This window comes from Lottia gigantea, assembly GCF_000327385.1.
Source record: "Lottia gigantea unplaced genomic scaffold LOTGIsca_59, whole genome shotgun sequence".
In the NCBI taxonomy this organism is placed as follows: domain Eukaryota; kingdom Metazoa; phylum Mollusca; class Gastropoda; family Lottiidae; genus Lottia; species Lottia gigantea.
This window is the reverse complement of record NW_008710013.1, coordinates 809280-824684: the sequence shown is the minus strand read 5'-3', so window position 1 is coordinate 824684 and position 15405 is coordinate 809280. Positions and strand designations below refer to the sequence as shown.

The 15405-nt window shown below is 32.2% G+C and overlaps 1 protein-coding gene across 1 annotated transcript; it reads right to left on the bottom strand.

Moving 5' to 3' along the window:
* Positions 1 to 294: 294 nt before the first annotated feature.
* Positions 295 to 14564, bottom strand: LOTGIDRAFT_166570 (hypothetical protein; the record flags this gene model as incomplete). Its single annotated transcript, XM_009063640.1, has 22 exons — positions 295 to 489; positions 2311 to 2466; positions 2825 to 3000; positions 3121 to 3268; positions 3445 to 3567; positions 3755 to 3813; positions 3991 to 4171; positions 4454 to 4642; positions 5548 to 5705; positions 6480 to 6626; positions 7090 to 7338; positions 7806 to 7904; positions 8105 to 8348; positions 8464 to 8574; positions 9230 to 9370; positions 10070 to 10266; positions 10446 to 10567; positions 10792 to 10934; positions 11236 to 11424; positions 12094 to 12173; positions 13211 to 13401; positions 14389 to 14564. The coding sequence occupies 22 exons, from the start codon at positions 14562 to 14564 to the stop codon at positions 295 to 297; spliced, it is 3474 nt and encodes a 1157-aa protein (XP_009061888.1).
* Between the last annotated feature and the right edge of the window lie 841 nt (positions 14565 to 15405).

The following is a 15405-nucleotide window of genomic DNA, read 5'->3' as shown; positions in this document are numbered from 1 at the left end:
TAGTAGTTCGCCACGTCCTAAAAAATCTGAGATCGATGCTCAATGTTTCTGAGAACTGTGCTTGTCGGACTTGCCTTATCGAATGCTGAGAATCATTTGTAGAATAATACGTGAACTTGTCACCCACATACATTTTATCTTAACCATATCAAGAGGTATGTTCACAGACATCAGCCTAAACAAAATCAACATTTAGCATTAATTCATTTATTTATACTCAAGTCAATGATTCAATCATTGATTCACTCACACATTCATTTATCAGACAACAGATTAAATCTATAAATCATTTCGTTAGAATTTTTTCTTTTCATTGCGTCCAATATGTTTAAATATTTCCTTTTTCAATTCTTTCTGTCTCTGTTCACGTTTCTTGTCATCTTTCTTTATCTGTTTTTTACGTTTCTCTGCTGCTTGTTTTAAAGTCAGTTTTTTCTGTTGTAATTTATGAGAGTACAAGGATTGCATCATAGACATCATATTATCAATCTGAAACAGAAGGCAAAAACGGTGTGAATGAATTTTTTAAAACAGTTTCTGTATAATTTCACATATGACCTGCAGCCATACATGTGTACAGGTCAAGAAAAAAAATCTGTTTGCTTGAAAAATCAGGAGATTTGGTGAAAAGTCGGGAGATTATTCCAAAGCACGTACAGTCATGATTTTGAAACTCCAAATTTATTATTTTTTCTTTAAATAAGCCTTAAGCCTTGTAAATTACTTAAAGTGATCATAGGCCTACATATGACACAGTTAACTTAATTAAAATTAACAAATCTATAATAGGGATAGACCAACTTAGGAAAAATAACTCGTGAATAGTGACTGATATTTCAAGTTTAGGGGCCCAAAAAAATTTAATATTGTCATTCTTCAGTAATGATTGAATCAAAAATAATGTCAAGGTGAAATGAAAACAAGAAAGCAAGCATGATCCCAGCCCTTTAAATTAAATGGTACCGGTAGGCCTACATCATACAAGTCATACCATATTAAAAGATAGCTTGCCAGGCAAGGTAATATATGCCCACTGGCAGCTTTGACTTTGAACATAAATATTTAGCAGTACAGTAACAATCACCAGTATGAAATATTCAACCTTCAGTCATACACTTATTTTGAACTCTTTAGGACGATACTGAATAATATTGAGTATGAGTTATTGCCCTGGTTCTTGAAAACGCGTTCAATTTTTAGCTTGTGAAAACTCTAGAAGGCAAATATTCAATTTTCAGGACTGAATAATAAAACCAAGTTTTGTCAAAATTCGGCAAGAATCATGCCTTCTAGAGTTTTTACGAGCTACAAATTGAACGAGTTTTCAAGATCAAAGGCAATAACTCATACTAAATATTTTTCGATTTTTCTGCTTTTCGATAGGCTTTATCCTTGGGTGATAAAAAAAACTCAAACCAAATTTCGTTCAAATCCGTAAAGAATTGTGCCTTCTAGAGTGTTCACAAGCTAAAAATTGAACGCGTTTTCAAGAATAAGGGCAATAACTCATACTCAATATTTTTAGATTCTTCTGATTTTCAATAGGGTGATATCCAACACTCAAGCCAAATTTCGTTAAAATCCGTCAAGAATTGTCCCTTCTAGAGTGTTTACAAGCTAGCTAAAATTTGAACAAGTTTTCAAGAACAAGGGCAATAACTCATACTAAATAATTTTCAATTTTTCTGTTTTTCAATACGGTTTATCCATGGGTGATTACAAACACTCACACCAAGTTTCGTCAAAATCCATCAAGAATTGTGCCTTCTAGAGTGTTTACAAGCTAAAATTGAACGCGTTTTCAAGAGCAAGGGCAATAACTCATATTAAATATTTTTCAATTTTTCTGATTTTTGATAGGGTTTATCCTTGGGTGATTACGAACACTCATACCAAGTTTCAACAAAATCCGTCATGAATTGCACCTTCTAGAGTGTTTACGAGCGTTTCAAGAACAAGGGCAATAACTCATAGTAAATATTACAAACAACCATACCAAGTTTCATCGAAATCAGTCAAGAATTGTGCCTTGTATAGTGTTTACGAGCAATTCTGGACGGACAGGCAATATACATCCCCCATTTCATGTGGGCGAATAAAAATAGTATGTTCTGAAAGCAATATTTAGTAAATAATATATACTGGCTGCAGCATAAAAACACCAAATTAAACAATTTTTATATGCACACCTGAAATGTCCATTCATCTGTCAATAATTGTTCGTAAACACAAGGCTGCCAATGGGAGTATATTACTTTGCCTGGCAACCTATCTTATGATATGTTTCAGTTTAAATCTTGAAATACATACCTTTTTCTCTCTCTTATCCTTTATAACAGCTATTCTCTTCATACCACTTTCTTTCTTCTTCAATAATTCACTAGGTACTGCTTTAAAAGGTAACTGAGCTTTTAAACCTCGTGGTATTACTAATGGTTTAAATATCTTGTTTTTACGTACAACAGGCTGGAGTAGATAGAATGTAAAACAAAGTTTAAATTAGCAGATGTTAAACTAAAATTAGGTTGGCTTTCATTCACATAAATATAATTACTAACTACTTAAATATTGAATGGGTAATCATAGAAATATTGGAATAAGTGAAAATTATAAAGCAAGTATGGTGCCATAGCTGACAATAATTGACATTGAAGCCAGAATAATATAAACTCAGCATCCTTCTCTGTGAGCTAATATGGTTTATTTAGTACACTTATTATCAAATAATTACAAAATGAGTACAACATGTAGAATACCTGGCTCGGACTAGACACATTGAGCTATTAGTCCTGATGATACATTTTAATAGACTATATCTTTTTACCTTGTACAATGAATCTGGATTCTGTTGTAATCTTACACCTTTATCTCGTCTGAGCTGAGCCAAGGTTCTCATTCCTACCCATGATTTACGTTGATTTGGTGGTAATAACAGCGATGTTACAGGATTATAAAACTCAGGTACCTCCACTGGACACCATGTTCTTACAAATATTATATCTAAACATAAACGTTTACTCAATGTAAGAATAACTCAAATCTTCTGATGACAGCTCCAGGTTGTATATACTGGTCACATATAGCTGACATTGTCTGTTAATATTACAATATCATACTTACCACTTTTCAGTATTTTATCTTCAAATGTTGCTCTAAAAGCACCTTCAGGCGTACGTAAGGCTTTCTTAATCTGTCCTCTCAACCCACTGACTGTACGTAAACTAGCACCTTCAAATTTAGCCACTTCTAATGCTGAACTAAACATTCCCTATAACATAGAATATGCAAATACAGGGCTAAATGACATTGAATCATCTGCATTCCTTTAATCCCCTTCCCGTACCTCAAACTACATCCTTTGTGTTTATATAAACTGAAAGGATAGTACACTTATTCCAGTACCTGTCAAGTTTTGTTTATGAATCATTGCAGAATGATTCTCACCTTGATAAAAGCTGTCTTTTTATAAATCTTACATGGAACACCAGTCAATTTGAGTTTTTTTACTATTTGTAAAGATTTATCTAGTTCTAATACAACTCCAGTTGCAGCTATCCTAAACCCAGGCTGAAAAAAAAAAACAAATCACACAATTGTTTTTTAAGTTATAACTAATGAACTATACCCATATAAGCTTACAAATGCAATCTAGGTTACGCAGGACCAAAATTCACATATATATTTCGATGGACCATAATTCTGATGACTGGGGTATTGATCATTACAAATTTATCTGAAAATTAACATAGCTCACCTCTCTACCAGCAACACTTTCTACAGCTAATAACCCTGTCCCTTGTGGTGTTATAGGACCTGTTGAATATAACATCAAAAGTAATTATCTATATCATTTTGAGCAAGAAAATATGTATTTTGCCAGGTTTGCCATTAATTATTCTTTATAGAGATAGCAATTTATTAGTTGTGCCAGACTATTTAAGAAGTTATACAATTTGTGTAATAGGACTGAAGGATATTATCATATCTTACCATAGAAAGCAGCATGACAATGTAGATGTTCAGGAGTATATTTGAGTAATCGCTGTCTGAAGTTATGATCCTGTACAGAATATAATGGCATTGTCTGGAATCTCCTCCATCCTAGTGAGATAATGACTGGATTACGTGTTTTCAATATCTTTTTATACCATCTGTGTTTCTTAAAACGAGCCTAATATATAAAAAATAAAAGATAAGACTACAGAAATAATACACAGACTTTCATGTCTTTCTATACTAGCTTTTAAGTTTCTAATCATAGACTACATTGGAACTTCATTTCATAACTGACAAATCTGTTAACAGTCAACAATTAACTTGACAGACTCTAGGCGGCGACAAAAATCGCTGAAAAAGAACATTCGTATGTCGCACCATAAGGATCAAATCTGACAAGACAATAGTTAAGGACCAATTTTGTCAAGGTTGTAATCAAATTGTTATTGTTTCTAACCTGAACAAATCCCACATTTCCTTCTACATTCTGTAAACCACCTAATATGACTGGATATATAGGATCAAAGTTTGTCACAAATTCACATGGCATATCATTGATCTCCACTCTTACATACATTCCTGGTCTATGTCCTTCATATTGTATTCTCAATTCATCAGGCATTGAATCAAACTCTGCCCGATTTAACTGAAAACAACAAGATATTTCATTCCTGAAAGTAATGGCATGCCATATTTAATAAAAAATCTCAGGTAGAGCTGAGTTCCAGTTTGTTACAATAACATAGGTTTTAGTAACAAACTCAAAATAAAAACATCATCAACTTGCTAGCAACTTCTCTAAGAAATGGCAGACTGACATAGATAAGGGTGACAAATTGTTTCCTTTAAAATTTCAACTAAAAAGATAGTGGACCACAGCCATATACGCCCTACACGGCATGCAGATGGTAAAAACAAAACATCCATTTTAAGTTTCATCAAAATCGGTTGAAAACTAAGAGTAATAGCATATTCAAGATTTTGGGGCAAGGGCAATAACTCTGCTTCTAACGGTCGAAAATAGCTCAAATTTGATCCTGATCTTCTTTCCATGAATATGTATGCACATATTGAATTTCATTTGTTTCCTTCAAACACTCTAGTTTTTAGAGTGTTTACGAGCAATTGATGTTGATAGAAGCACTTTAAGAGGTTAAAGGGCGATATCTCCTGAAAACTGACCTAAGAGGTCTAAATCTTGAAAAAGCCTTAAATTTAATCAGAAATAAAATAAACTTTCTCAAACCTTTCGATTTAGGTCCAATAACATCCATTTAAAGTTTTTTTCAAAATCGGTTGAAAACTAAGAGAGTGATAGCATATTCAAGATTTTGGGGCAAGGTAAATAACTCTGCTTCTAACAGTTGAAATTGCTCAAATTTGATCTTCGTTTTATGAATATGTACACACATACCGAATTTCATTTGATTCCATCAAAAAATCTAGTTTTTAGATCGTTTACAAGCAAATGTTGACGGACGGACAGGGGTGCCGACAATATACGTCCACATAGAGAGATATGGGCGTATCAAAATAAATGTAATTTTCTACCTTTGCCTGTTTTTCTAAATCTGCCTTCCACTCATCATAAAATGCTGACTCATCTTTTAAATCATACTGTTCATCAAATGCCTCTTTCTGTCGTTCTTTACGAATCTGTCTTCTTTCATTGGCTGTCATTTCTGCTTTAGTCTTCTTTTTTTCATTATCTATTAAATAAAACATTATGAGCATCAACACTCTTTAACTTGTCAACAATCCTTAAAGATAGCTTGCCAGGCAAGGTAATATACGCCCACTAGCAGCTTTGATTTTGAATAAAAATATTTAGCAGTACAGTAACAATCACCAGTATGAAATATTCAACCTTCTGTCATACACTTCTTTTGAACTTTTTAGAGCAATACTGAATAATACTGAGTATGAGTTATTTCCCGTGTTCTTGAAAACGTGTTCAATTTTTAGCTCGTGAAAATGCCAAGTTTCGTTAAATCTGTCAAGATTTGACTGTCAAGAGTGTTTACGAGCTAAAAATTGAACGTGTTTTCAAGAACAAGGGCAATAACTTATACTAAATATTTTTCGATTCTTCTGATTTTCAATAGGGTTCATTACGAACACTCATACCAAGTTTTGTCAAAATCCGTCACGAATTGTGTCTTGTAGAGTGTTTACGATCAATTGTGGACGGACGGACCGACAGATATGGGTGACGACAATATACGCCCCCATTTCATGTGGGCGTATAAAAATACTAAAGAATTTTCTATCAGGATCAAATATCTTGCTTTCAGGTTGTAATATATTACTTCATTTCATTAGAAAGCATGTTTTACAGATTTTTTTAGTGCCATTTGGAAGGTATAGAGGCATATTTTGTGCCTTATTTTCTAAATGTATTAGTATTAATACTACCCACTGGGGAAACTATTCACTTTCCAGAGGTAGCAAATAGGACATAGTTCTCAATATTTGACACAGACCTGGTTTAGTGGAGTCTTTATCATCATTATTATCTCCACTGTCATTGTCACCATCCTCTTGTTCTTCTTCTTGCTCCTCCTCTTCTTCTCCTTCAGCAGTAAACTTCTCTCCAGTTTCTAGATCTTCAAAATCTCCATACAACTCATCTACAATATTTTACTGGTTTGACTAAGTCAAGTGTATAAAGGGTTGACATTTCAATCAACAGCAAGTAAAATTTTTATCTATTAACTGTTTGAAAACATATTATTTGAATTTGAATGTAGTGTTTTGAATTTTAAATATCATGTTTTTATCATTATTTTTTTCAATTTGTAGAAGGGTCATTGTGATGATATTATGGTGGGTAAAATTTTAGACAGACTGTGTGGGCTCATATGAGACAAATAATTGGTAATACAAAAATGCAGGACTGCAAATGAAATTGAAATGTCCAATTTGCCTCAAAAATTCACAGAATGGCTCTTAAAAAGAAACCACCTCTGTTAAGCAGATAATTTGAAGTATTCCAGCCAAGTTTGAATATACTGTTCAATATAAATCATTAACTGAATACTATTCCATTAGCTATTTTGTGCATGTAAAGGCTAAATTCAGGATCCAACATACCATCTAAATCTAATCTGGCTTTAGCATCTTTATCTTTTGACCACTGTCCAGTTATAAAACAGTCTTTAATACTAGCTATAACTTCATCTAAACTCCAATCTTGTGGATTTTCAGGGAAGAATTTAGAACAGTCTGTTTTATTGATTGAATATCTATCATTTTTATTGTCAATATTTTTCTGTTTCAAAACTTTAAATAATCCTCCTAATTCATCTTCTTTTTCTTCTTTATATTCTTCTTCCTTAATATCTACAATAGTATTTCATGTATCATTTATTATAAAATATATTGATTAATTTAAACCATTTTACCTAAAATAATCATATTGAGTGAATGATGAAGGCTAAATGATATTCAAATGCTTTGCTTTGACAATGTCATGTACAGGAAAATTTTGCCAGGACAGTTGCATTGGCCTGCATTTCTTCAATTTTCTTCTCAAGGGAATTTTTAGCATGCAAAGCCTGTGTAACTCAAAACGTTTGCTTTTTATCTGAATATCAAGATGCTTTTTTCATGTCAGCCCTTAGACCTGCATCAATGACAGGAGAAAACTGGATTGAAAAATTTGATAGTTTTCTTTCAAGCTTTGCCAATTTTAACCCTTCAGGTTAGAGAGCATGTATCAAACTCATTGAGCCTACACAGTTATCATCCTTTATATTTATTTTTATCTAATAGGATATCAGCTTTATGAAATGGGACTGTTCACTTACCTGTACCATACACAATTTTTCTGTAATCTATTTTTCCTTTTTGTCTAGCTTTAAAAGACGCTGCAGCTTTCTCTACCATGTCATTTTTCCATTGTAAACCTGAAAGAGAGAATCAGTAAGCATAAAACACTGTTAATGGGAAGAGTTTGGTTCTGTGGAAATTTTGATCAAGAATGTATATTCCACAAAAATTCAACCAATAAACAGATTCAGGGAGTGCTACAAACATAATATTCATTGGTCATAATAAACCTTTTACAATAGCTTGCTTCAACAACAAGATTAATTTAGAATCATACCCATTCCACCACCTTCATCATCGTCTTTAACATCATCAACTTCTGCTTCATTTGATTGGATGTCTTGATCAGATTCTCCTTCTGATTGGTCAAAATTAGAACCGTCCTCACTGTCATCGTCACTATCATGATCATGCTCAATCTTTCTGGATTGTTTTAATGATTTCTTGACAACTTCTTTCTCTAAATCATCATCACTGTCTGCAAATGCAAACTCTTCACTTTCATCAGTACATTTCCCAAGCTGGAATAAATAACATTTGAATAACTTGTTTATTTCTGTGATTATTTCTGTGATTATTTCTGTGATTATTCAATTCTTCTACTCATAGAATCAAATCATATTACAATCTGATTACCTTGTTCTTCTTTAATGGCGGAGCTTCATCTTCTTCTTCTTCATTTTCAACTTCATCATCATCTTCATTACTGTCTTCTTCATCATCATCATCCTCATCATCATCTTCTGCCTAGAAGGATATTTTTCATAACTATTTTTCTATATTAGTAATCTTTTGAAAAATTTGATTAAGATGTAAAATGGTAAAATTCTATGTTCTCATTTGTCAAAATCATTCAATCACAAAAAAAAAATATTTACATCTTCATTGCCACTGTCCTCATTGAGTTGTCCATCTTTAAATATAGCTCTTCTTCTTATTCTACCTCCTCCTACATCAACCTTCTCTTCTATTGGATATCTACAACAATAACCAATTTCTTTAAATGTCTCTTCTATACATGACAGAGTCTCAAGAAATGACAAGTCGTCATTTTAACTTTCAAACACGGATAATTCTCAAGCACATGGATTTGAAAACTTGGATCAAACTTGTTTAATATTATAAATCCTGTCGGCGACACGATAATCTTGTCGTGGAAGACACAAGAGAGATTTTACTCAAGATTCGAGTTGGAGACCAAAATCTCTAACCAAGAACACTTGTGTGCCTACACCTTATGGTCATCACCAAATATCTAATTTTCTTAAGAGCAGTCCAATTCCAATCTGTAAACCACACCCAAACACATTTCTTTTATTTTCCTTTTGCTTGACATAATGACAGTTTTCAAAGCATCATGACAATATTGAGAACATTGTGCTCTTTCCCAAAAGATTTATACTAACATTAAATCATCAGCCTTGCTAGCAGTAATTGGTTCAGTTCCAGTAAATAATGTCATTTTACTGCTAGACATCTTCTCATCTATAGGATTACTGGTCTCCATTAAATTACCTACTAACTCATTACTGGGTCTACTATCCTGCAAATAATAACTAATAATTATACATAGAGGTAGGGTAAAATATATAAATATTGACTGAAAAATATCAAATTTGTTTCAACTTTAACTGAAGAAAGATATTACTTACTGACTATCCTTAAATGACAAGAAATATTAAGTCAGTAAGATTATATAAATGACAAGAAATATTAAGTCAGTAAGATTATATAAATGACAAGAAATATTAAGTCAGTAAGATTATATAAATGACAAGAAATATTACCTCAGTAAGATTATATAAATGACAAGAAATATTACCTCAGTAAGATCATATAAATGACACAAAATATTACCTCAGTAAGATTATATAAATGACACAAAATATTACCTCAGTAAGATTATATAAATGACACAAAATATTACCTCAGTAAGATTATATGAATGACACAAAATATTACCTCAGTAAGATCATATAAATGACACAAAATATTACCTCAGTAAGATTATATGAATGGCACAAAATATTACCTCAGTAAGATTATATAAATGACACAAAATATTACCTCAGTAAGATTATATGAATGGCACAAAATATTACCTCAGTAAGATTATATAAATGACAAGAAATGTTACCTCAGTAAGATTATATAAATGACACAAAATATTACCTCAGTAAGATTATATAAATGACACAAAATATTACCTCAGTAAGATTATATAAATGACACAAAATATTACCTCAGTAAGATTATATGAATGGCGTCCACCAATATCAATGTAAACAGCATCTTTATCATACACAATTCCACCAACACCAGCCATTGGAGCATACACCATTCTCTCCTTCTCATTTAAAGAGCGTTTTTTAATCTTATCTGGTGTTGGACAGGGATCAGGTATTAACTGTATATCATTGATATCAAAATCACCACAACCTTCATTCAAAAAAGAAATCAAATCAATCTTATTCTAGAAATATGCGTGATTCTTGAGATATCAAATATAGCAGTCAAAGAGAAAAGCAACCAGATATTCTTTAAACTGTTTAATATTTATTTTCCATGCTGCTATGAAGCTATTTCTACATTTGAAATAATGAAAATAGAAACACTACCTGGTATATGTATGGTCTGTTTGTTTTTTAAATGTGTACCTCTAATATAACCATAAAGACAGACTTTTCTATCACATTTACCATTCTGACGTATTGATTCACCATTAGTTATATCTTCCATTCTAAAATAGATAGGTCTTATCTATGAAACTTATCATCTGAATACCCTTAGGTTGTTTGAAACTCAAATTTCCACTAAGATAGCCATTAGAGATAATCATAATACATTATAATATATATAGGTTCATCTCAAGCTGTCACACACTGCACGTTTCAGATATAAAATTCAACTCAGCGCTGTCGATGCTGACAGATCAAGAAAAATACTGAATTTATATCTCTGTACCTGTCAGCAAGTATGTAAGGATGATTCATTCTCCACTGTAATGGTCGAAATTTCATCACAGATATAAAGCGGCATAAATTATGTATTTCAGTTCTCTGATACTCTTCATACACCATTCCTGATAGATAAAATAACTTGGCACCCTGAAATAGCAGATCCATTTTATTGTAAAACACTGGCATTGAGGTGCAGATTTCAGTTATAATTTGAGTTTAACTTGGCAATCTATATGAACATTTATCAAATTTCACATAGAACTGCAACATTGAACATTGACTAGATTAAAAAAAAATACTATATCTATATATTCTAATCTATCTAGAGACATTTACTAAAATATAATAAAAAAAAAAATAGGCCAACTTTTTCACATAGTTTGATTCAAAGATTCAAACAAAGTATAGACTAGATCAACTTAATATTTAGACCTTTTCTGTAACAAACCTGATATATTTCAGTCCAGAATCGATTCTTCAACATTTTCTTTGTCTTTCTCATTCTTTTATTTTCTTGAAATGTATCTAAATGCGTTAAAACACCCATAATTCTGGGGAAACCATGAACTTGACAAATATTTAAAAACTCAAACTGCTCCATTTCAAATCCAAAACTCGCATCCACCATTAACAAAACCTATAAAATAGAATTTCAACTCCTTGAATCAACCATACAAAATTGCACAAGATATATTTCATACTTCTCTTCCTGATGAAATGTTTCAAGCCTAATAAACAAACACATCCTAGGAGCATTTTTTTATGTCACCAGGGATAAAGTCAGTTTGTTCATGCTATTGAAAGCAACAGACCATACACTGTTAACAATACAACCTTTTCAATATGAATAATCAAAGCAATAGATTGCATAAGATGTACATAAGCTTGCAAAAATCATTATTCTTCATGTTCATTGAAAACTCCATTAAAATTGGAAACAAATCTATACTCTCTAGAAGTGTTGACAAACAGATTGACGGAGTTTGTCCATGACTTGTCAAGTCTGGGGGATTTTTATGACATTATGTCTTATCTATTATTATCTTGTATGTTATTTTCTTTAACATATAACTTGTAAGTGTGGTTCTCCTGCAATTTCTACTAAAATAGTCCCTCAATGACATGCTCACACATTTCAAGATTCATTGGCAAGTGAGACAACTCCAATACTACACTCATTGGTTTAGATCATTATGTAAATAAAAAGCATATCTTGAGATATCAATGGAGATATACTGCAAAAATATGGTTCATGGTTTCCTGCACATCGAAGTCTTTCATTTGTTCAAGAGAAAAAAGCACTTACAAGATCAGCTATCTTTCCAATATCTATCATACAATTTATATCATTGGAACATTCTAGAAATGTTATTCTTCTTTGTTTACCTGCAAGATAATGGCAACATGTATTGCTGGGTAAATACAAGATAATGAAAAGCATTACTTTTTTCAAATTTTAAGATTTGAATACTTATACAAATTGAATTTTTGGTACAGCCAGATCTTTTAGAGCGGGTGGGTTTTAAAGGCCAACCGCTACCGCTGCCAACCGGCATACCGGAGTGAAAAAAGGGCGCTAAAATGAACATTGTTAAATTTAAGGATCGTAGATTTTCATACTCCAAACGAAACTATTCAATTTGACAGAATAAAAATCTTCACCAAGACTGGAAGACTAGTTGTGTCATTGTTAGTATATTTGCTAATTTAGACACCTGATTTTTCCAAGTACTGGAAGTGTGCTTCCAGTCTTGGTGAAGATTTTTATCCACTACATATATCGATGATTCTGTTGGATTAACAGGAGGAGCATTCGCAGAATTATTATAGTCTACGTCAAGGATCAATTTTGAAAAAATTCTTATAGGTGGAAGAAAGATTCCTTGGCCTTGATGCTCTATGTTCCCGATGACAGTAAAAAGTTAAGGGAAGTAACTCTGAAACAAACGACCTTGTCCAGTCGTTGTGATCATTAAAAATAAATCTAGAGGTTTTCGTACGTTTTATTGTGTGCCCCATTTTATTTTTAAAAGAGATTAATGCTATTTTAAACACAAATTGAATCAGAAAATGTGAAGGAAAATATCTCAAAGCAAAAAAAGAAATATTAATTTGTTTCGTTTCATTTTTAAAATAATTTTGATTCCATAATATTGACGTCAACAAAAATTTCGTCAAATTGAATAGTTTCATTTTGTAGTATGAAAATCTGCGATCCTTAAATTTAACAATGCTCATTTTTTCATCCCGGTATGCTGGTTGGCAGCGTTAGGCGGTTGGCTTTTAAAACCCACCCTTTTAGAGCTCAGCCTTAACTGTCAATTACATAATAGATTTACAGCAGAGTTGGTTCATTTCAAACTGTTGGTTTTTTTTTTAAGTGATAATGATCTGATCACCATATACCTATAATATTGCCCTACCTGCTACAACTGTTATAGGTCCATTCACATTAGAGAGTTTCTGTCTAGTATAATTTTTTACCAAACATTTCAAAAGAGTTGTCTTTCCTACTTTAGGGGGTCCAACTATAGCAACTATTATAGGCGGAGGTTCAACAGGCGTTCTATCAACAAATGGTATGTGCTGTTTCTTCACTTTTAAATCTAAAGTCCTGAAAAATAATATTTGGATTTCATTATCAAATTAGAGAATAGTCAGAAAAGTACAGAAAACAAATCCAGGCTTCTCCTCAGATATACAGTCAAGTAACCTAATTTCGTGCTAACAAATTTTATAGTGCATCTCCGGGAATGATTAATAATTTACATGTGCGACCTCATGTGACCTCCGCATTTGCTTGTTTCGATAAACATGTGTTATCTCTACAATATCAGCTAGTAGAATGAATCCAGTAATTTCAAGCAAGGTAAAATGTATTAATGTATACTTTGACAAATACAAAATGGCGGATTTCAGTTATTACCAAATGTCACCATTTTTTATCGGCCGAATTTCCTTATAATTCCAAGCGGTAATCGGAATTCCAAGTGTCGTCTGTTAGAATGTAGTCCAACGAATGAAGTCACGTGATCAACTACCGGTTTCCATGTCAGCAGAAAATTTCTATGGAACACAAAGTGGGCCATATTCTTATGTTGTTTCAGTGACTTTTAGCAATCTTATCTTATTTTGTCTTATTTTATTTTTTTTTTTAAATCGTGGTTCTTTGAAGCAATTGTCACTAGTTATAATGAATTGATATTAAAGATAAATACTAAGTGAAGTTAATTTTACCACCCGGTATCAATACAACATGTTTTTCTAGACTTATTTATAGATCAAACATTGTACACGAAATTAGGTGATGCATTCTGCCGCCGTTGCCGAGTTGGTTGTTCATGAAATATGGGTCAAAGTGAAAGATTTATAAAGAAAATCAGAACAAACAAATTTTAATTATTTTGTAGAATATCTGTGGAAACATCTAAGACATAAAAGAAAAATTCTGTTTTTTTCAACTTTGACGAAATTCGGTGTTGAATCCTTAGGCTATATCCACGAAAATAGGTTACACCACTGTATATGCACGTTATAGTTGGATGCTTAACAATTCAAGTAAATCAAATATATATGGCATAAATCTAAATAATTCTTCTACCTTCTGACTGTCTTCTCTGTTTTTCTTATAGATTGAATTGCAAAAGCTTTAGGATTTCTTTGCCGTGGTGTCAAATCCTCATCCTTTTCCCCTCCCTTCTTGGCTTTCTTTTTGCGTGCTTTGACTCCAGCTGCTCTAGGTCTGTAGGTCTTATTTTCAGTCCTTTCTCCTTCCATTATTAGTTACTAATGAATATCTACCCAAATATTCTTCTTCACTTCTGTATTTATATGCAGAGGATAAAAAATCATTTGAAATTTGGGTGAGTTATAAATCTCATCTACCCAACTTGATAGACATGTCATTATCTATCGATCATAAGCTAAACACACATTTGCGTGTGACAAATTCTGGCAATAACTTAATTTTGAGTCGTCCATACGATAAAATAACAATTAAATAACCTTAACAGGACAGTTCGCCATTCGTTCCTTAGTCTCAGAAGCGGATTTCTTTTCTTAGCTAAGCGTGTGAATATTAGTGTTCACAGTTCAAAATCTATGTGTCCCCGCCCCAGACTCATTAATTCACATCATATTCAAGTTGTCTGTCAGTTGATGATGTTTTTTTTTATTTCAGATTTTAAGTTTGTTTACATTTTTTAGAACACGTGGTCCGCCATGTTGAAAATAAAGAGGGGGAGTAATTCTAAACTGAGAACACACTTAATTAATTTTAAAGGCAGTGATATCCAAACTAAAGGAACCATGATTTTGCATAGACTAGGCCTGTTTGTTTGAATTGTTTTCTATAGTGCACAAAATAATTGCCATGATTATTTTGACATCTTCTGAACAGTAGAAATCATGCAAAATGGTAAACTTCATAAAAAATCATGTCAGTAACTGTAAGCTCAGTTAGAGATATAATACTCTTAAACTAAAGTGGTGTAACCTATATTCGTGCATATAAGGATTCAACAGCTAAATTTTTTTTATGTCTTAGTTGTTTCTTCAGATATTCTATAAAATAAGTAAAATTGGTTTGTTTCGATTTTCTTTATGGATCCCCCACTTT